This window comes from Cetorhinus maximus, unplaced genomic scaffold, assembly GCF_964194155.1.
Source record: "Cetorhinus maximus unplaced genomic scaffold, sCetMax3.hap1.1 HAP1_SCAFFOLD_1569, whole genome shotgun sequence".
NCBI lineage: Eukaryota > Metazoa > Chordata > Chondrichthyes > Lamniformes > Cetorhinidae > Cetorhinus > Cetorhinus maximus.
In genome coordinates, this window is record NW_027597509.1 from 15,685 (window position 1) to 38,622 (window position 22,938).

The window sequence follows — 22,938 nt, forward strand, 5'->3', positions numbered from 1 at the left end:
CGGGGTTAGATACAGAGTAAATCTCCCTCTACACCGTCCCCATCAAACACTCCCAGGACAGGTACAGCACGGGGTTAGATACAGAGTAAAGCTCCCTCTACACTGTCCCCATCAAACACTCCCAGGACAGGTACAGCACGGGGTTAGATACAGAGTAAAGCTCCCTCTACACTGTCCCCATCAAACACTCCCAGGACAGGTACAGCACGGGGTTAGATACAGAGTAAAGCTCCCTCTCCACTACCCCCGGATGGACATTTCTATTCCGCTCAACAACCGAGTGACCTGTCGGAGTGAGGGGACCGACCTCGGACACGGCTGAGTCCGGCAGGCGCTCGCCGAGCAAGAACCGACTGGACGCAGCTTGACCTCTTGTGCCGGGGTGGGGGAGGGGGGAGGGGGGGAGGGGGGGTGCGTGAGGGGATGGTGGGGGAAGGTGAGGTGCTGTCCCATCTCAGGTAAGTGCGACATACGGGGGCCTTGCTTAGTCAGGATGAAGACGGAGCGAGACGGAGGGGGTGGGGGGTGGTGGAGGGAGGGGTGAAGGGGCAGGGTTCTGGAACTGAGGAGGGGGGGGGCGACAGAGGGAGATGCTGGTGGGGGGGAGAAGGAGGGGGGGTGTGAAGCGGAGAAGGACGGCTGACGCGCCATCGGGTTTAATGCCGGGAAGCGGCTTCTGGCCCTTCAGAGCCGTAGCTAAGCCCGCAGCCCAGGAGGAGGGGACGCTCGGCCCGTCTCGCCCACGCCAGCCCGAGGAACGGCGAACGCGGTCGGACCAGAGACTTGACGTCAGCCCCGACTTCCCCGTCGCCTTGTTGACCGAGGAGCGTCGGCCGGTCTCTCAAGCGGACCCGGCGTTTACGGAGAGCGGACGGCGGACGCTTTGAGCGGTTAGTCTGGCGTCAGTGGCGGCAGGAGGGTGGGGCGGTGGTGGTGCCAGGAGGGTGGGGAGGTGGTGGTGCCAGGAGGGTGGGGAGGTGGTGGTGCCAGGAAGGTGGGGAGGTGGTGGTGCCAGGAAGGCGTTGGTGGGGGGTGGGGCGGTGGTGGTGCCAGGAAGATGGGGAGGTGGTGGTGCCAGGAGGGTGGGGAGGTGGTGGTGCCAGGAAGGTTGGGAGGTGGTGGTGCCAGGAAGGCGTTGGTGGGGGGTGGGGGGCGGTGGGGGGGGAGGTGGGGCGGTAGTGGTGCCGGGGAGGTGGGGCGGTGGTGGTGCCAGGAAGGTGGGGAGGTGGTGGTGCCAGGAAGGCGTTGGGGTTGGAGGGAGGGGTGGGGGTGAAGGGGAAGGCCCCGCCCGATCACTTGGAGCCTTTGACCTTCTGATCGTAGGTCCCCTTGCCCTTGTAGGCCGCCACGAAGCCCGTGTGCTCCACCAGGTTCTCCCGGCCCGCCTTGCCTCGGCCACGGCCGGTCTCGTCGAACCGCTCCTTGTGCGACCCGGTGAACTTGGAGGTGTCCGTCAGCCGGTCCACGGCCCCGGCCTTGGCCGCCTTCTGGAAGGTGGGGTTGGGGTGGGGGGGAGAAAAACACACGTTAGCCTCGGCCGAGCTGTCAGGGAGAGGGAGGGGTGAGGACCGGCTTCCTCGCCCCCCCCCGCCTTTGCCTGTCGAGCGAAGCAAACCCAGCCCATGAGCTAGGGGGCACCCTCCTCCTCCCCCTCCCTACTCCTGCAACCAACCCCCTACCCGCCCACCCCCACCCCACCCCACCCCACCCCGGGGAGGCGGTGGTGAGTTTGGGAGGGGGGCGGCAGGGGGGAATGGCCGAGAGGGTTGCTCCCACGCCAAGAACCCACCAGGGCTGAAGAATCAGGAGCTCCCTCTACCCTGCCCCCATCAAACGTGGCCATTCAGCCCATCGAGCCTGTTACACAGGAACAGGCGGAGGCCATTCAGCCCCCTCGAGCCTGTTACACTGGAACAGGAGGAGGCCATTCAGCCCCCTCGAGTCTGTTACACGAATAGGAAGAGGCCATTCAGCCCCCTCGGACCTGTTACACAGGAACAGGAGGAGGCCATTCAGCCCCCTCGAGCCTGTTACACAGGAAAAGGAGGAGGCCATTCAGCCCCTCTCGAGCCTGTTACACAGGAACAGGAGGAGGCCATTTAGCCCCTTGGGCCTGTTACACGAACAGGAAGAGGCCATTCAGCCCCTTGAACCTGTTACACAGGGACAGGAGGAGGCCATTTAGCCCCCTTGGGCCGTTACACGAACAGGAGGAGGCCATTCAGCCCCTCGGTCCTGTTACACAGGGAACAGGAGGAGGCCATTCAGCCTCTCGAGCCTTTCACCGTGATCATGGTCGATCTGTAGCTTAACTCCATCTACCTTCCTTCTATATCCCTTAATACCCTCACCCAGCAAAATTGTCTCAGTGTCTGCTTCGAAATCTGCAATTCACACACCCCTCACCCCGCCCCCTCGTCTCAACAACATGTTGAGGGAGAGAGTTCCAGATTTCCACAACCCTTTGTTTCCAGAGTTGCTTCCTCGTTCAAATTTTAATGTTCAGCTGTCTTCACCTGCACTTTCACAGACCAGAGGAAATAGTTCCTCTCTCTCTCTCCACCTTATCGAGTCCTTCAATCACCTTAAACCCCTAAGTTAGGTCACCCCTCAGCTCTCCAGTTTTGAGGAAATGGAAGTTCAAACTATGCACCTTGTCCACATCCAGGGTCACCATTGGCCAGAAACTGAACTGGACCAGCCCTATAAATACTGTGGCTACAAGAACAGGTCAGAAGCTGCGGAGAGCAACTCACCTCCTGACTACCCCCCCAAAGCCTGTCCACCATCTACAAGGCACAAGTCAGGAGTGTGATGGGATACTCCCCGCCACTTGCCTGGATGAGTGCGGCTCCCACAACACTCGAGACGCTCGACACCGTCCAGGACAAAGCAGCCCCCCGCTCGATCAGCGCCCCATCCACCAACATTCACTCCCTCCACCACCGACGCACAGCGGCAGCAGTGTGTGTACCATCTACAAGATGCACTGCAGCAACTCACCGAGGCTCCTTCGACAGCACCTTCCAAACCCACGACCGCTACCGTCTAGAAGGACGAGGGCAGCAGACACACGGGGAACACCACCACCTGGAAGTTCCCCTCCGAGCCACACTCGCCATCCCGACTTGGAAACATATCGGCCGTTCCTTCACTGTCGCCAGGTCAAAATCCTGGGTACTCTCTCCCTAACAGCACGGTGGGTGTACCTACACCACAGGGGACTGCAGCGGCTCAAGATGGCAGCTCACCCACCACCAGGGGGCAATTAGGGATGGGCAATAAATGTTGGGCCTTGACAGAGAGGCCCACTTCCTCTCAACCCAAGAACAAATAAAAAAATATGTATGTTTTTATTTTAACCCTCTCAGCCTGGTATATTCCAGCCAGTCCGGGGCCTGAGGCCCTCAGCGGGCGGGCGATGGGCTGCCCGGGGCTGGAGGGAGAAGGTGGCCATCTACAGGGCATTCTCTCTCTCTCTCTCTCTCTCTCCCGTTCCCACAATCTGGGGGCACTTGGCAGGTGGTCCCTTTGGCCCAAGGAAAGGATGGCGAGTAAGGCGGGGCAGGGTTTGGGGGGGTGGGTGGGGCATAATCCCAGGGCCATCCTCCCCATTCCACCCCACCCCCGGCCTTTGACTTCCTGCCGTCGTTCATACCCGCCTGGCGGGGTAAAGCAGCACTCCCAGGGCTGGCCGCCGGGAGGCCGAACCAGCGTTGAATCTCCCGCTCATTCGGGGGCTTGAGCATCGCGGAGGAACAAAAGGAGAGGCAGGCTGGCGAAGCCTTTCGTCTTGCACTCATCGGGACAGCTGCAAGAATGCCCAATTTCAAAGGGAGTGCATGTACCTACGTGGGGACCTATCCTCTGCAGGCAGCAGGAGCGCGGCCAGGCGTGGCGCCATTTTTTGTTTTGTTTTGTTTTAAGAGATCAAACAAAGAGCAAAAGTGGGGTGGGGGGCAACAGTTCCCTGGTGCGTTCTCCCACGGCAACACCTCGGCCAATCAGGTTCGACTTGCCAACCGATCGGCGCCTCTTTTCTCACGCGGGACAGAGCGTCGCTCCCTCTGAAATTAGACGTTCCTGCGTCCGTCCCGCCGCGCGCGGGACTCGGAAGAGCAAGGGGCGACTTGATCGAAGCCTTTAAGATCCCCGAGGGGCCGTGACCGGGTGGGTGCGGAGAGGACCTTTACCTCTTGTTGGAACTAAATGGAGAGGGGGGGTGGGGGTGCGGGGTCGCCCATTTTTGGGACGGAGACGAGGGGGAAAATCTTTTCGCTCGGAGGGTCGGGTGAGCCTTTTGGGGCTCTCTCTCCTCCTCGAAAGGCAGCGGAGGCGGAGCCTTTGAATATTTTCCAGGCGGAGCGAGATAAGCGAGGGGGTGGGGTGGGGGGTGAAAGGTCATCGGGGTTCGGCGGGAACGTGGAGCCGAGGTCACGTTCAGCTCGGCCGCCATCTTTTTGAAGGGCGGAGCGGGCCAGAGGGGCCGAGTGGCCTCTACTCCTGCCCTCCTGAGTCGTATGTACTTTCCACAGCTTGCCTCTCTTTTCAGCGAGGCTGCAGCTCTGCCCCGCCAGGCATCTAACACTTCATTCAGGTCCGTTCGCGACGGAGCATCCGAGGGCTTTGCGACCCCTGTCGCCTCTCGCCGGGCTGGACTTGGGCCACTCTTCGGCAGGCGAAAGGAGGTTTCGAAAGCCCCCTAATTCTCGCCCCCCCCACCACCCCGGGCACCCAGCCCTCGGACGTGGCGGCGCACTGGCTGACCTGCGACGACCCCCCCCTCCCTCGGCCGACACCCAAGATGGGTCAACCAAGGCAGCAGCCTTGCCTCGGAGTTGGAAGGCCAAGGGGGTGGGGGGTGGGGGGATTCGAGTCCCCCTCCCCCAAAGCCTTGAGCTCCCGGGCGCCAGTGCCGAGGGAGTGCCGGCGCGGCAGGAGAGACTGTCTTTCGGCGGGACGAGGCGCGGCAAATGGGGCCCTCTCGGGTTGAGGTAAAAGGTCACCCGGGGCGGTCCTTTGGAAAGGGAGCAAGGTGGTGGGGCCGACGGGGTGGGGCGGGGGCTGGCGGCCAGTGGTGGTTGGGGGGGGTGCCCTGTCCCCCAGCCCCTGTCCTTGGCACCAACGCTGAAGCCCCCGACCCGATTCCCCGAAAGAAAGCGATGACCTGGGCAGTTCTGTAGCTGCTTTGCGGGGAACTCGCTGCCCACAAATTTGGTTTGGCGGTGATGCCGCTGGACTAGTAACCCAGAGGCCCCCCCGGTTGATGCTCTTGAAAAGGGGTGGGGTGGTGGGGGTCATGGGTTCAAATCCCACCAGCAGTGGGGCAGCCGGTGGGAGTTAAATTCGATCGGCAATGTCCGGAATTGTGAAGCGAATCTCGGCCGCGGTGACTAAATTCGTCGTGTAAGAGAAAAAAGAAACCCTATCAGGTGCACTAACTCCCCTCCTTTTAGGGAAGGGGAAAATCTGCCGCCCTTACCCCAGGTCTGGGTTTGGTCCAGGTCTGGCCTACACATGACTCCAGACACCCACCTCCCCGCACCACCCTTCCCCCCCCCCGCTCCCTTCCCCACACCCCCCCCCACTCCCAACGAACTGCGACACGGTTGGCTCTGAACTGCACGCCCCACCCCTCCAAAATTAACCGAGAGAGACGCTTCAGTTCAAGGGGCAATTAGGGATGGGTTGGGGGGGTGGGGGTGGGGGCAACAAAGGTAGGCCTTTGCCAGCCACGTCCCATGAAAGGATGAGCAGAAACGCAGCCCTCGGCAGGGCTGAGCAGGGGGTTTGGGGGATGGTCCGGGAGGCACTGAATGGGGGGCACGGGGAGAGGCAGGGCCTCCTCTCCTTCCGGGAAACGCCCCACCCCGTGCCCTTCCCTCTGGAGAAGGTGCCGCCCCCTCCCCCTCCCTCCCCTCACCACCACCACCGCCCCCCCCCCCCCAACGCCGCCGGACGGCCCTCCATACCCACCGTGATTCCCACCAGCGTCGGTTCCTTCCCAGCCACGAGCGCGTAGACAGCCTCCTGGGCCTCGCCCTCCGGCAGCTCCTTGAACCTCTTCTTAGACAGTTCCTTCAGCGCCTGCTGGAACTCCTCGAAGGTGATGACCCGAGCTGCCTTGGCCCTGCGGAGAAAGAGAGGAGATGCCCGCTGAATTTTGTGTCCAGGGGGGCGAAGAAGGGGCCTCTGCTCCCAGTCAGTGTACAGATATCTCCCTGAGAGAGAGGGGGACTGAGAGACACCAGTCAGTGTACAGATATCTCCCTGAGGGAGAGGGGACTGAGAGACACCAGTCAGTGTACAGATATCTCCTGAGGGAGAGGGGACTGAGAGACACCAGTCAGTGTACAGATATCTCCCTGAGAGAGAGGGAGGACTGAGAGACACCAGTCAGTGTACAGATATCTCCCTGAGGGAGAGGGGACTGAGAGACACCAGTCAGTGTACAGATATCTCCCTGAGGGAGAGAGGGGCTGAGAGACACCAGTCAGTGTACAGATATCTCCCTGAGAGAGAGGGGACTGAGAGACACCAGTCAGTGTACAGATATCTCCCTGAGGGAGGGGACTGAGAGACACCAGTCAGTGTACAGATATCTCCCTGAGGGAGAGAGGGGACTGAGGGACACCAGTCAGTGTACAGATATCTCCCTGAGAGAGAGGGGGGACTGAGAGACACCAGTCAGTGTACAGATATCTCCCTGAGGGAGAGGGGAGGACAGGAGCCCATTCAACATAGTGGTATCTTCCTCGTTCGCTGATGTCCTTTTGGGGTGTGAACCTGCCCTCCTTCCTTGGCCCGGGTTGATGTGACGCCAGGCTTAGTTCTACACTGTTGCTTCTGAACTGCCCCCTGAAGGGCCCTGGCCGGAGATTGACTTGTATCAAACCCACCATCGTTGAGTAACAAGGGCTTACCACTCAACCGTGGGTGGGGCGTAACTAGGCCTCACGGCTGGCTTCCTGGGAAGGCAGCACACCCCCCAACCCCCAACCCTGCTGTTTTCTCCAAGGGTCCCAGTATTGGAAGGCCAGCAGTGTGGCGTGGGAAATGGGGTGGCGTGGGTGGGTGGGTGGGTACGTCGGGGGAGGTGGAGGTTGGCGAGCGGTGCGGGTGGTGGTATTCTTCCCCTCCCCCCGACCCCACACCCCCACCGGGTGTCCTGGGCCAGCTAAGCAACCCTCAGCCAATGTCGCCAAGGAACAGAAGGGGCGACGCGGCCGTCAGCGGGCTGTGGGATCTTGCTGTGCACGCCTACCCGCGCGGCGACGGTGGCGCCGCTTCTGAAGCTCGCCTCGGCGGATGCCTCCCAAGCCGCGACAAGCTTGCCAAAGAGACGCGCCAGGGCTTTCACGCCCAAAGGCAGTTTGATCGTAAGTTCTCCAGGCGTGTTCGCGAGGTGCGGATTGGGGAGGCTATGGGGGGTGGTGGGCAGTGCCCACAGTCACCGATGAAGGATAGTCTTGTACCCCTGTGAGGGGGGTGGAATTTAAAAGTCGGGAAGTCTTGCTACAACTGGACAGGGCGTTGGCGAGTCTGCAGCCGAAGTACTGCGCAGAGTTCTGGTCTCCTTACTTAAGGAGGGACGTAATCACGCTGAGCCATTCAGAGAAGGTTCACTCGGCCGATTCCCGGGATGAAGGGGGGGGTTTGTCTCATGGGGAAAGGTTGAGCAGGTTGGGGCCGGTACCCATTGGAGTTTAGAAGAACGAGAGGGGATCTTATTGAGACAGATAAGATCCTGAGGGTGGGCGAGAGGGAGTTTGACAGGGTGGATGCTGAGAGGATGTTTCCCCCCTCGTGGGGAGGGGGGGAATCTAGAACGAGGGGGGGGCACAGTTTAAAAATAAGGTGTGGGGGGGGGTCTCCCATTGAAGAGGGAGACGAGGAGGAATTTCTTCTCTCAGAGGGGGGGGGGTCAGTCTGTGGGATTCTCTCCCCCCCCTCAAGAGAGCGGCGGAGGCCGGGTCACTGAATATATCCGAGACCGAGTTAGACAGAGTTTCGATCGACGAGGGGAGTCGAGGGTTACGGGGGAGGGGAGGGGGGGAGGGAAGGGGAGGGAGGGGATGGTGGGGAGAGGGAGGGGAGGGGAGGGAGAGGGAGGGGAGGGGGGGAGGGCAGGGGAGGGAGGTGGAGGGGAGGGGAGTGGTGTGGGGCAGGGAGAGGGGAGGGGACGGGTAGGAAAGTGGAGTCGAGGCCACAATCGGATCAGCCTCGGTCCTATCGAATGGGGGTGGGGGGGGGTGGGGAGGAACAGCACGCTCGAGAGGCCAAATGGCCTCCTCATGCCCCTATTTCTGAGGCCCTGATGTGATTTTGAGCTCGAGCGACCTTGCGCCGTGGTGGCGGTGGGGGTGGTGGAGGTTGGGGGGAGGGGAGGAGGACACTCACTTGACTTTGGTGAAGACGATGTCCACGTCGGTGCCCGTCACGGCCTTGCCGTCGATCACCTTGCAGTCCTTGCAGAGCTTGGCGAAGTTCTTGCCCGTCATGTCCTGGCCGGTGGCCTTGGTGTCTCCGTGGATGGCGAACTTGCGGAAGGAATCTTCCAGCTCCGACAGGCTGCCCGCTCCCTCCGCCATCTTTCGCTTCCCCTCCTCCTCCTCCTCCTCCTCCTTCGTAGGACCCTGGGCGGGCTGGATATCGAGGTCGCAGGCGCGTCGCGGGCAGGGCGTGGTGGGGAACCGCCGGTGTTGCTCCTCGGCACACACGGCCCTGCTAGCCCGCTCGAGCTCTCCGGCGCTCTGGAACAGCAGGCGAGAAAAGATCAAATTAACACGTCGCCCGGCCTCCACGCCGTCCGTCAGTCTCCCCACTCCCCTCGCTGAGTCAGAACGGGCTGTGTCACAGGCTCCAGGGTGGAGCTGGATGGGCCTCCTCCTGTTCCCATGTGTCACAGGCTCGAGAGGGGCTGAATGGCCTCCTCCTGTTCCCTGTGTCACAGGTTCGAGAGGGGCTGAATGGCCTCCTCCTGTTCCCATGTGTCACAGGCTCGAGAGGGGCTGAATGGCCTCCTCCTGTTCCCATGTGTCACAGGCTCGAGAGGGGCTGAATGGCCTGTTGTTATGGTAACAGGCCAAAGGTCTCGAATGGCCTCTTCCTGAGCCGCAGCCCCTATCGCCCTCCTGGTGCCCGCTGCTCAGACTGGCCCTGAACGCCGACCCCTGACCAGGCACCCCCCCCCCCCCCACCCCCCCACCCCTCCACCCCCTCTCCCCCTGGGATTGTCATGACCAAAATGGCCTTAAAATGGCTGGAGTCTTAAAGGAAGATGGGAGATGAGGGGCCTACCCCTGTTTCGACGCCACACAGGCCCCACCTCCTACTCCAGCTGAACTGTAACGTGGGCGGCTTCGAGGCTGTTGGGCCGGGAGCCGAAATGAAGGCCTTGACAGGAGGGGCATTCAAGACTCGGAGGGCTCTTGAGAGAGTCCTTAAGAGGGAAACTCTGTTGACTTGCCCAGCAACGAGTTGATAACAAGGCGCAGATTGAAGAGAGTCACAGGGTGAGCTGCAAAGCCTCTATTGTTACGACGAGGAGAGAGAGAGAGAGAGAGAGAGACGTCTGAAAGGGTCGGGGGAGAGCTGATTCAATGGCTGCATTCAAAAGGCTAACGGGAGAAGGATTGCAGGGGCTGTGGGGAAGGAGCGGGGATGGTTTGGGACCATCTGGACATTTCTTTGAAAGAGCCGGCGCTGGGGAGATGGGCCGAATGGCCTTCTCCGACCTTTGTCCAGGCAAACCCGGGCTCTCGACATCCATTGCCCTCAGCGACCCCCTGCGCCCAACGACCCCCGGGACCGACCTCATCATCTCTGCTCGTCTCCTGAAGCTATTCGATGTCCTACACAGCGTGACTCGGAGAATAGTCCCGGCCATGCCACGGGCTTACATGGGAAAAAAACATAGGAACGTGGCCCCCTCGGCCCCTCCATCCTGCTCCGCTATTCAATAAGATCGTGGCTGATCCGATTGTGACCCGGACCCCACACTCCCACCGACCCCACCCCTCCGATAACCTTTCACCTCCACCTCGCTTATCAAGAACCTATCTCGCCCCACCTGAAAATTATTCCAAGACTCCGCTCCCACCGCCTTTCGAGGAAGAGATTTCCAAAGACTCGCCGCCCTCTGAGAGAAAAAATTTCTCCTCGTCTCCGTCCTAAATGGGCAACCCCCTTATTTTTAAACAGTGACCCCCACCCCCTAGTTCTAGATTCTCCCACAAGAGGAAACATCCTCTCCACATCCACCCTATCAAGACCCCCCTCAGGATCTGAAAGGTTTCAATCGAGTCGTCTCTCACTCTTCTAAACTCCAGCGGATACAAGCCTGGCCTGTCCAACCTTCCCACATAAGACAGGCTGCCCATCCCTGGTATTAGTCTGGTCAACCTTCCCTGAACTGTTTCCAACACATTTACATCCTTCCTTACATAAAGAGACCAGTAATGTACTCAGTGCTCCAGATGTGCTCTCACCAATGCCCTGTATAACTGAAGCATAACCTCCCCACTTTTGTATTCAATTCCCCCTCACAATAAATTATTCTGTTCGCTTTGCTAATTACCTGCTGTCCCTGCATACTAACCTTTTGTGATTCATGCACTAGGACACCCAGATCCCTCTGCACCTCAGAGCACTGCAATCTCTCACCATTTGGATCATAGGCTTCTTTTTTATTCTTCCTGCCAAAATGGACAATTTCACATTTTACCACATTCTACTCCATTTGCCAGATCTTTGCTCACTCACCTAACCTATCTATATCCCTTTGCAGTCTCGTTATGTCCTCTTCACAACTTACTTTCCTACCTATCTTTGTGTCATCATCAAATTTAGCAACCATACCTTACAGTCCCTTCATCCAAGCCATTTATACGAATTGTAAAAAAATGAGGTCCTAGAACTGATCCCTGTGGCACACCACTCATCACATCCTGCCAACCAGAAAATGACCCATTTATGCCTACTCCCTGTTTCCTGTTAGCGAGCCAACCTTCTATCCTTCGCCAATAAGGTTACCACCGACACCATGAGCTTTTATTTTCCACAATAACCTTTTTTTATGGCAACTTATCAAATGCCTTCTGGAAATCTAAGTACAGTACATCAACTGGTTCCCCTTTATCCACATGTGACTGCTTCAAAGAACCCCAAAAAATTGGTTAAACATGATTTCCCTTTCACAAAACCATGGTGACTCTGCCTGATTGCCTTGATTTTTTTCTAAGTGCCCTGCTATAACATCCTCAATAATAGCTTCTAACATTTTCCCTATGACAGATGTTAAGCCAACTGGCCTATAATTTCCTGCTTTCTGTCTCCCTCCCTTTTTGAATAAAGGAGTTACATTGACTATTTTCCAATCTAATGGAGCCTTCTCCAAACCTAGGGAATTTTGGAAAATTAAAACCAATGTGTCAGCTATCTCACTAGCCACTTCTTTTAAGACCCTAGGATGAAGTCCATCAGGACCTGGGCACTTGTCAGCCCTCAGCTCCAACAATTTGCTCAGTACCACTTCCCTGGTGATTTGTAATTTTCCTGAGTTCCTCCCTCCCTTCCATTTCCTGATTTACAGTTATTTCTGGGATGTTACTTGCTCAATTCACCTCCCATCCACTTAATTTTCCTCATTAACTTCCCAGACTCACTTTCTATAGGACCAACGCTCACTTTGTTAATTTATCTTTCTTTAAGTATCTATAGAAACTCTTACTATCCGTTTTTATAATTCTAGCTAGTTTTCTCTTGTACTCTGATTTTTCCCTCATCAACCTTTCAGTCACTCTTTGCTCATTTTTATATCCTATTCAATCTTCTGACCAGCCACCTGTCTTTTTGCACAATTATATGCTTTTTCTTGAAGTTTGATACTGTCCTTAACCTTTTTAGTTAACCACGGATGGTGGGCCCTCCCCTTGGAATATTTCTTTCTTGTTGGAATCTATCTATCCTGTGAATTCTGAAAGATCCCCTTAAAATGTCCGCCACTGCGTCTCAATTGACCGATCCCTTAACCTCAGTTCACTTTAGCTAGCTCTGCTTTCATGCCCTCATAATTGCCCATAATTTAAGTTTGAAATACTAGTCTTGGACCCACTCTTCTCTGCCTCAAACTCAATGTAAAGTTCAACCATATTATAATGACTGTTACCTAGGGGCGCATTCACTAGGAGGTCATCAATTAATCCTATCTCATTGCACAATACCAGGTCTTGTATAGCCTGCTCTCTGGGTCCAAAAACTATCCCGAAAACATTCTATGAACTCCGCAGCTACCTTTGCCCATCAGATTTTCCCGGTCGATATATAGATTAAATTCCCCCATGATTATCACTGTACCCTTCTGACAAGATCCTATTATTTCTTCCTTTATGCACTGCCCTGCCACGTGGTTACTGTTAGGGGAGCTGTACACCACCCCCACAAGTGATTTCTTCCCTTTATCATTTCTCATCTCTACCCTGGAGGGGATGCAGAGGAGACTCACCAGGACGTTGCCTGGGATGAAACATTTAAGTTATGAAGAGAGGGTTGGATAGACTTGGGTTGTTTTCGTTGGAGCAGGGAAGACTGAGGGGCGACCTGATCGAGGTGGACAAGATTATGAGGGGCATAGACAGGGCGGATAGGGAGCAGCTGTTCCCCTTAGTTGAAGGGTCAGTCACAAGGGGGCATAAGTTGAAGGTGAGGGGCAGGAGGTTTAGGGGGGGGATGTGAGGAAAAGCTTTTTTACCCAGAGGGTGGTGAAGGTCTGGAATGCGCTGCCTAGGAGGGTGGTGGAGGCGGGTTGCCTCACATCCTTTAAAAAGTACCTGGATGAGCACTCGGCACGTCCTAACATTCAAGGCTATGGGGCCGAGCGCTGGTCAATGGGATTAGGTGGGTAGGTCAGGTGTTTCTCACGTGTCGGTGCAGACTCAATGGGCCAAAGGGCCTCTTCTGCACTCTGTGATACCCAAACCACTTCAACATCCTGGTTCCCTGAACTTAGACCATCCCCCCTCTTAGTTATTGTGCTAATAACATCATTCATTAACAGATCCACCCCACCACCTTTCCCTCGCTTGCTGTCCTCCCTAAATACCCTGCACCCTCCAATACCCAGGAGCCAACCTATGGTCATCCTGCAGCCATGCCCCTGTAATGGCTGTAATAATAACAGCAGGTCTTTTATCTCAGATTTCCAGCATCCGCGGTAATTTGCCTTTATCTCTGTGAAGGCTGTTGGGTCGTATTTATTTTATTCCTGTTTGCGCTTTCAGTTCACGGCCAGAATCTTCAGGTCGGCGTTAAGGCTGTTTAAATATCAATCAAAATAATTAACGGAGCTGCCTGTCCAGCCTTAAGGTTGGCGGGGGGCGGTGGGGGGGAGGGTGTGGGGCAGGCGAAGAGCCCGGGCGGCCTTCGCACTTATCATGAGACCTCATCCACGGGCGGGATGAGGTTTGACGAAGGCTTTTAAACTGGAACGGAACTCTTCGATAAAACCCATCGACGTGCCCCAGCTCGCGCGACACCGTCACCTGAGGGGACGCGACTTCAAAGCTCCTCTCTTCTCTATTTACATTTTTCAAAATCAAACTAAATCCCCCCCACACCGAGGCCCAGGGGGGATTTCTGCGCCCTTAAACGCACGTGCCCGTGAAAAAGCACAGGCACCCTCCCCCCTCCCCCACCACCAACTCAAGCCTCCTCCTCCTACCCCCCACCCTCTCCACCACCCCCTCGCCCGCACAGGGAGAGCCCAGCGCTTCTGGGTGCGCGTCACACCGGGCGGGCCTTAATTTACCCGCCCACTTAAAATGGCGGCGCCCAAGAGGGGGAAATTCTCCCCCCCTCCCCCCGCCGTGTGTTTTGTTTCGATACCGACACAGAGCCTTTTGTTATTTTCGTGGCCTCCAGCCTTACCTGCTAATTTACTCTTAGATTTTTACCCTCTGTCCCTTTCTGTTTACCGTTCCCCATATTAGCACCTTCCTCTCTTGCCATTGTCTCTTTGATTTACCACATCCGCCCAAGTTTGACCCCCCTTGACCCCGCTGCTTCGTTCAAAACCCTCTCTACCCCACCCGAGTTATCGCGCTCGCTGGAACACCAGCCCCAGCGCAGCCCACGACGGTACAGACCCCAATTTCCCCAGCGCTGGTGCCAGCGCCCCCCCACCCCCCCATCAACCGGAGCCCACACCAGTCTCTGAGCCACCATTCAGCTCTCTAACCTTACCAGGGAGGTAAGCGGTATTGTCACTGACTAGTAGTCCAGAGTTAAAGCCTCTGGGCGGACCCAGGTTCAAATCCCACCCGCGGCAGAGGGCGAGGTCCGAATTCAATAAAAATCTGGAGGTGGGAACGATGAAACCATTGCCGATTGTTGTAAAAGCCCATCTGGTTCACTAAGGAGATCTGCTATCCTCGCCTGGTCTGGCCTACATGGGACTCCAGACATTGCCGATTGTTGTAAAAGCCCATCTGGTTCACTAAGGAGATCTGCTATCCTCACCTGGCCTACATGGGACTCCAGACATTGCCGATTGTTGTAAAAGCCCATCTGGTTCACTAAGGAGACCTGCTATCCTCGCCTGGCCTGGCCTACATGGGACTCCAGACATTGCCGATTGTTGTAAAAACCCATCTGGTTCACTAAGGAGACCTGCTATCCTCACCTGGCCTGGCCTACATGTGACTCCAGACATTGCCCATTGTTGTAAAAACCCATCTGGTTCACTAAGGAGACCTGCTATCCTCACCTGGCCTGGCCTACATGTGACTCCAGACATTGCCGATTGTTGTAAAAACCCATCTGGTTCACTAAGGAGACCTGCTATCCTCACCTGGTCTGGCCTACATGTGACTCCAGACCCACAGCAATGAACAAGGGCAATTAGGGACGGGCAATAGGTGCTTCCCATGAATCAATACTTTTTTAAAAAAATTGTCCCGGTTCAGATAATAATGGAGAGACCTTCGAGATACGAAGCAAAAATACTGCTGATTGCTGGAAACCTGAAATATAAACAAAAACACTGGAAAAACTCTAGCAGCGGCGTCGGGGGAGAGAGAAACAGAGTTAACGTTTCGAGTCCGTGTGACTCTTCGGATCTAAAGAGTAGAAATGTGAGGGGTTTTATACTGTTTGAGAGGGGGTGGAGCAAGACAGAAGGGTCAGGGATAGTTGGGAGCGAAGGAGAAATTTGACAAAGTTGTGTACACAGGACAGAGGGAGTGTTAATAGTAATGTTAAAGACTAAAGAAGGTGCTAATAGCAGCGTAAAGGTAAGATAGCAGAACAAGGGTCAGCGCTGTATGAAAGTACAACATAGAAACCAGTGTCAGATGGCCCTGTGGGGGGAGGGGGAGTTTGGGGAAAAATAAAAAAAGTGAATAAATAAAAAGTAAAATGAAAAAAATCAATTGGATTACAAGAGGAGCCAAGATAGAGGAGCGAGATCACGGTGTGAAGTTGTTGAACTCAATGTTAAGTCCGGAAGGCTGTAAAGTGCCTAGTCGGAAGATGAGGTGCTGTTCCTCCAGTTTGCGTTGAGCTTCAGTGGAACATTGCAGCAAGCCAAGGACGGACATGTGGGCATGAGAGCAGGGCGGTGTGTTGAAATGGCAAGCGACAGGGAGGTCTGGGTCATGCTTGCGGACAGACCGAAGGTGTTCCGCAAAGCGGTCACCCCAATGCAGCATTGGGAGCAGTGAATACAGGAGATCATATTGAGGGAGGTGCAAGTGAAAAGCTGCTTCACCTGAGAAGAGCGTTTGGGCCCTTGGATGGTGAGGAGGGAAGAGGTAAAGGGGCAGGTGTTGCACCTTCTGCGGTTGCATGGGAAGGTGCGGTGGGAGGGAGGTGAGGCATTGGGGGTGATGGAGGAGTGGACCAGGGTGTCCTGGAGGGAACGATCCCTGCGGAAAGCTGACAGGGGATAAGGGGAAGATGTGTTTGACGGTGGCATCGTGATGGAGTTGGCGGAAATGGCGGAGGATGATCCTTTGAATGTGGAGGCCGGTGAGGTGAAAAGTGAGGACAAGGGGGACCCTATCGTGGTTCTGGGAGGGAGAGGAAGGTGTGAGGGCAGAGGCGCGGGAGATGGGCTGGACACGTCTGAAGGCCCTGTCAACCATAGTGTGGGGGGGGATCCTCGGTTAAGGAAGAAGGAAGAAATGCCAGAAGTGCCGTTTTGGAAAGTGGCATCATCGGAGCAGATGTGACGGCGGTGAAGGAACTGAGAGAATGGGATGGAGTCCTTACAGGAAGCGGGGTGTGAGGAGCTGTAGTCGAGGTAGCTGTGGGAGTCGGTAGGCTTGTAATGGATATTGGTGGACAGTCTATCACCAGAAATTGAGACAGAGAGGTCAAGGAAGGGAAGGGAAGTGTCAGAGATGGACCACATGAAAATGATGGAGGGGTGGAGATTGGAAGCAAAATCGATCATTTTTTCCAGGTCCAGACGAGAGCATGAAGCAGCACCGAAGTAATCATCGATGTACCGGAGAAAGAGTTGTGGGAGGGGTCCGGAGTAGGACTGGAACAAGGAATGTTCCACATACCCCATAAAGAGACAGGCATAGCTGGGGCCCATGCGGGTACCCATAGCCACACCTTTTATTTGGAGGAAGTGAGACAAGTTTAAGGAGAAATTGTTCAGTGAGAGAACAAGTTCAGCCAGACGGAGGAGAGTGGTGGTGGATGGGGATTGTTCTTTTGTTTTTTATTTTAATTTAAATTTTTTATTTCCCCCCTCCCCCCAATAGGGCCGTCTGTCACTGGTTGCTATGGTAACGCTGTTGACCCATTCCTGCTATCTTACCTTTGTGCCACTATGCAACGAAGCTATGAATGTATATAAAATTATTGGAAAGTGTTTTTCTTTTAAAATTATGGTTTAGCCTGCGCGTGTGTTTTAATTGGATCAAAGCCAGCTCGTCTGGGTGCTTTGATGTGCACTAGGTTTAAGATGTAAGAGAGATAGGCGCGCATTTGCATTTTTTGACTAGAGCATTCAAGAAGTGGGGTGAAATCTGGCACCTCGCTAGCAGAGACCAAGCAATATGTTTATGTTACTCATAAAATTGGTGCTATGAAAGGGGTTTTATTGCTGGAAGAGGTGGAGTTCAAATGGGGCTGGTGATACAATGAGAATTTACATTCAATGGGCAGTGGTAGGTTTAACTTCAGCCGTGTTGTGTGTGTGTGTGTGTGTGCAGGGCAGAGGCAATGTGAGGTCAAAAGGCAGCTTGTAAGCCTCCAACTGGCTCCACTGGAACCAAAGTGGAAAGAACCTCATTTTGAATTCGTAAGGTGAAAAACGCTTTGCCTGGTGTCTGGTTAAGTCTGTGGGTTGCTGTTGCCTTAATGGAGATTAGTTTGGGAATTTGTTCAAAGTGATGATGGTAGTAATTTGTAGCCATGTGTATATATTTTTTAACCTGTGGAAATTATGTTTCATTTAGTTTAATGTAAAACCTCTTGAGAACTGGTGGTCTGATTCCGGAATTTAGAGCTGCCATCTCAAATGTAACGCTTAAAATTCTAGGTTATGACAGTTGTTTAAAGTTTCCCTCTGGGATTTTTAAGTAACTCTGCTTTACCAACTGCATCGGTCATAACACACTATCAGCACCTTCTTTAGTCTTTAACACTACCGTTAACACTCCCTTTGTCCCGTGTCCATGGCATCTTTGTCAATCTCTACTTAGCCCCCACCTACCCCTGACCTTCTATCTTGCTCCATCCCCTCTTAAACAGTACAAAACCCATCACATTTCCACACCTCTTTAGCTCTGAAGAATAGTCACACGGTTTCGAAACGTTAACTCTGTCTCTCTCTCCACAGATGCTGCCAGACCTGCTGAGTTTTTCCAGCATTTTCTGTTTTTATTATCATTACCGTTGAGGTTCTGCTTCTTAACTTGGTGCCTACCTCCTCATACTGACTATGCAGAACCCTCCTTCCTCGTCGTTGGTACCTACGTGGACCGCGACAAGTGGATCCTTCCCCTGCCCATCCCACCCACCTCCCCCCAACCCCTGTAAGTTCCTCTCCAGCCCTGAGCAGATGTCCTGAACCCTGGCACCAGGCAGGCAACACAGCCATCTGGACCTTCGCTCTTTGCTGCAGAGAACAGTGTCAATCCCCCCTCACTATACTGCCCCTTACCCGTGCGCCTGTATTTATATGTTCTGAAACTAAAGAGACCAGCTACCCCTCAGAGACAGAAAAAAAAAACGGTTCAAGCTAGTTTCTGAAATTAACTATCTACAGCTGCCCTCCTGTAGCTTCTGTCTCCCTGCTTAGGCCCCCTGGATGAGATTTAGAATTGAAACAGCACTTTCAGCTAATCGCTAACTACAAAGAATGTTAGGTTTTCAGGATGAGCTCTCAAGTTCCCTCTGCTCAACAAACTCCCAGCATTTCGTTCAGGCTGCACTCCAGGGCACAACTCGCCCTCGAACAGCATCGCAAGCACCGGTGTGATACCGAGCCCAACAGGGAGGGTCCCGGGTTCCACCCCCACCCCTCCCTTCCCCTCCCCCACCCTGTCTGTCCGGAATGAGCTGATACCAGCCTGACCCAGGCGGTAGTGGGGTGGGGGGGGACCAGGCTGTTGTGGGAGTGGCGGGAGGTGGGGTGCTTTGATTGGCACTGAGTTCCACACGCACACATGCACACACATGCATACACGACAGCTGGGAGAGCCCAGAAGCCAATCCCCAGATACAAGACAACAAGAATTAGGAGCAAGTGTAGGCCATTCGCCCCCCCCTCCCCCCGCACCGAGCCTGCTCACCCCATTCTATAAGACCGTGGCTGATCTGATTGTGGCCTCGACTCCACTTTGCTACCTGTCCCTCCCCCCATTACCCTCGACTCCCCTCGTCGATCGAAACTCTGTCTAACTCGGCCTCGGATATATTCAGTGACCCGGCCTCCGCCGCTCTCTGGGGGGTGGGTGGGGGAGAGAATCCCACAGACTGACCCCCTCCCCTCTGAGAGAAGAAATTCCTCCTCGTCTCCCTCTTCAATGGGAGACCCTCCCCACCTTATTTTTAAACTGTGCGCCCCCCCTCGTTCTAGATTCCCCCCCAACCCCAATGAGGGGGAAACATCCTCTCAGCATCCACCCTGTCAAACCCCCTCTCCCCCTCTCAGGATCTTATCTCTCAAAAAGATCCCCTCTCATTCTTCTAAACTCCAATGGGTACCAGCCCAACCTGCTCAACCTTTCCCCATGAGACAAACCCCCCCCTTCATCCCGGGAATCGGCCGAGCGAACCTTCTCCCAATGGCTTCCAACACGAGTACATCCCCCCCTTAAGTAAGGAGGCCAGAACTGTCCAGTGATACACTTGGGCCACTGACCCCTGTACCCTCACCCCCATTACCCCAGGTTACGGAGGGGGGTCGCCATCAGCCTGACCTCTTCCTCTTACTCAGGGCCCAGCCCTCACCCCCCCGGCCCCAGGCCCCAGGCCGCAGTGAGGTGTATGTGGAGGTGATGGGGAGGCGGGCTGGGACAGGGCCATGGATCAGCTTTGGCAACCTACCCATGGCCGAACAGCCTCTACCCCACTCCCCAGTTGAACGCCCCACCAACATTCTTGCCGGGGCTTGTGTGTGAGGGGCACCCTGGGCCCGTGGAGGCCCCTACTCTCGCGAGGTGGGGGGTGGGTCAAGGCATCCCACGTTCCCCTCTCCCTCCTACCCCGCACCCCCCTCACCCTCCCCCCACCCCCCCTCCCTGCCTGGACAATACCCCATCCCCACCATCCATCCATCCATCTCTCTCTGGGAAAGGAGGCCCCTGCCGCGCGGTTCGACCTCGCTGCCTGTCGGTAGGCGTTCCTCTCACTCACTTGCTCGCTCACTCGGGTCTCAGTGGGTGAGGCGCGGCTCAGCGCACAGGACGAGGTGACGCCTCCCTGGCCGAACGGCGGAGTTCCATCGCGCCCACGCTCCTGCACGCGGGGGATGAAAACAGAAACGCGCGAGCTGGGCTGGGAGCTAACCGTTCCGATATACCCGCCGTGTACGCGTGCGTGTACAGGAGCCGCTGAACGCCGAGGCATTTATCGCGAGGGGAGGGGGGGGTCGGAGCGCGGGAATAAGGAAGTCTGCTGAGGTTGTCACAGGGTTTTGGTGAGACCGTGTCTGGAGCGGAGAGAGCGCGCTGTGCGGCTTTGGGTCTCCGCGTTTGAAGGAAGGACAGACTCGCCTCGGAGGCGGAGCGGGGGGGAAGGTTCACTCAATGGATCCCCGGGATGAGGGGGGAAGTAGGGTTAGGGAGGGGGTTGTCCTGCGACAAGAGGCTGAGTAAAACCGGGCTGGGATTCTCCGGGAACCGAGGAGAACGAGAGGCGACCTCGTTGGGACCTACGCGGTTCTGAAGGGGGGAGGGGGTCGACAGGGCGGACGCCCAGAGATCGTTCCCCGGCTGGTCCCGGGAAATCTAAAACACCCGGGATGGGGGGAGGGAGGGAGGGAGGTGAGGGGCAGAGTCTCGGGATGAGGGGAGCCGGACAATTTGGGAACCGAGACGAGGAGGAATTTCTTCACTCGGAGAGTTTGTGAATCTTTGGGATTCTCCACCCCAGGGGGTTCGCGGACGCTACATCATCGAAGACATTCGAGGCCGGGATGGAGAGATTTCCAGACTCTCTCGGTGGGGGGGTCGAGGGATACGGGGAGCGGGTGGGAACATGGAGTTGAAGCCCACCCCCCCAAGATCGGCCACAATCGTATTGAATGGCGGAGCAGGCTCGATGGGCCGAATGGCCCGGTGTTCTTGTGTCTCTCACACACACACACACACACACAGAGGCCAGACCGTACCAGATGAGAGGGACTCATTCCCTTTTAGCCACTGACACCAAGATGGACAGTATCCACACGCCTCCCTTTTACTTAGCAAGCTCGGTGTTCCGTGCAATGTGGGTCACACTAGGCACCATGTACACTCCAATTTGCCGGCCAGGCAGTAAGCACCCGCAACCAGGCTGACAAGTGGCAAGTGACAGTCACGCCACACAAGTGCCAGGCGATGACCATCTCCAACCAGAGAGAATCTAACCATCGCCCCTTGATATTCAATGGGCATTGCCGTCACTGAATCCCCAACTACCAACATCCTGGGGGTTACCATTGACCAGAAACTGAACTGGACCAGCCATATAAACACTGAGGCTACAAGAGCAGGTCCGAGGGTGGGAATCCTGCAGAGAGTCACTCACCTCCTGACCCCCCCCCCGCCAAAGCCTGTCCACCATCTACAAGGCACAAGTCAGGAGTGTGATGGGACACTCCCCCCACTTGCCTGGATGAGGGCGGCTCCCACACCACTCGAGAAGCTCGACACCATCCAGGACAAAGCAGCCCCCGCTCGATCGGCGCCCCATCCACCAACATTCACTCTCTCCACCACCGACGCACAGTGGCAGCAGTGTGTGTACCATCTACAAGATGCACTGCAGCAACTCACCGAGGCTCCTTCGACAGCACCTTCCAAACCCACGGCCGCTACCATCTAGAAGGATGAGGGCAGCAGACGCACGGGGAACACCACCACCTGGAATTTCCCCCTCCGAGCCACACTCGCCATCCCGACTTGGAAATATATCGGCCGTTCCTTCACTGTCGCCGTGTCAAAATCCCGGGAACTCCCTCCCTAACAACACAGTGGGTGTACCTACACCACAGGGACTGCAGCGGTTCAAGGAGGCGGCTCACCCACCACCTTCTCAAGGGGATGGGCAATAAATGCCAGCCCACCCAGTGGAGCCCACATTCAATGAATGAATTTAAAAATATTGTAGTAGCCTCCCCTGCCTTCAAATATGCTCCAGTGGTGGGCGGGGATTGGGTGCAGTGGGGAAGTAATGTCTGCGTGTAAGAGAGGCAGAGAGAAGCAGAGAGAGAGAACGCAATAGAGAGAATAGGGAGGGGAGCAATGGTGGCTGCGCTATCCCAGAATTCACTGCAGTACAGAAAGCCCTCTATTAAACCTGCCCTTGCCTGCCATCGGCAGCCTGGCCCATTGACAGTCCAGCCTAAGGCACCGGGAATCGTGCCAGATTCAAACAGGTTAACTTATACGATATATCACCTCCCACATCCCCAGGGCTCTCCACAGACAACGGGAAACCTTCGAAACGCGGCCCTTGGCGTAGGACGAGCGAATGGTGCGGCCAATTTACGCACAGCAAGATCCCACCGTCGGCGCTGAGGGAGCGGCCAGGTGGTTCTGCCTTTCGCGGGGCTGGTCGAGGGATTCGATGTGGGCCCCGGGGGAGCGGGAGTAGGCGGATAGGGTTGGGGGTTTTGGGGGTGGGGTAGCATAGGCAGTGTGGGGGGGAGGAGATCCTTCCCCAAAGGTCCTCTCCCAAAAGCGGAGCCGTGGGATCTTTTCCGTCCATCCATAAGGGCAGGCGGGGCCCCTGGGTTTGACGGCTCGTCCGCCGGGGCGTCACGGCACCTCCGACCGTGCAGCGCTCCCTCGGTACCGGCACAGCGAGCGTCGGCCCTGGGTTAGGGGGCTCGAGTCTCTGGACTGAAGGACTCGAACCCTCGACCTTCTGGTAAAAGGGGAGCGTGAGACGCCCAGTGCCAAAAGTGGCACTTAAGCTTAGTGCCAATCGTCGACCGATAGTGCCGCCACCGGCTGGGATCAGCTCAACCTTGTATTAACGAATAGGCATTTGGTAAGCACAGGACTTGCGTATTGCTGAAAAAAGACTTCTTTTTGTTGAAGCTTTTCGTCTTGCACTCATCAGGACAATTCTCAAGAATGCCAAACGTAAAGGGAACAACAATTTATACTTCGTGGGAAGAGAGTGCCGATTGCTCGGCAAGTGGACTCTGATTGGCGGTGGCGTTGCCATGCAGAATGCACCAGCTTTAGCTAAACGTCTTTTTTCCTTAAT

The 22,938-nt window shown here is 55.9% G+C and overlaps 1 protein-coding gene across 1 annotated transcript in view; it reads right to left on the reverse strand.

Annotated features, from left to right (window-relative positions):
• Nucleotides 1–1,266: 1,266 nt before the first annotated feature.
• Nucleotides 1,267–22,938, reverse strand: part of LOC144676403 (tubulin polymerization-promoting protein family member 3-like) — a 31,607-nt gene continuing 9,935 nt past the window's right edge. The window contains exons 2-4 of the mRNA XM_078536822.1: nucleotides 8,401–8,753; nucleotides 5,977–6,130; nucleotides 1,267–1,487 (exon numbers count right to left, since the gene is read on the reverse strand). Of these exons, the coding sequence (XP_078392948.1) occupies nucleotides 1,293–1,487; nucleotides 5,977–6,130; nucleotides 8,401–8,591 (540 nt within the window). The 5' untranslated portion in view covers nucleotides 8,592–8,753 and the 3' untranslated portion in view covers nucleotides 1,267–1,292. The remainder of the gene's footprint in view (nucleotides 1,488–5,976; nucleotides 6,131–8,400; nucleotides 8,754–22,938) is intronic.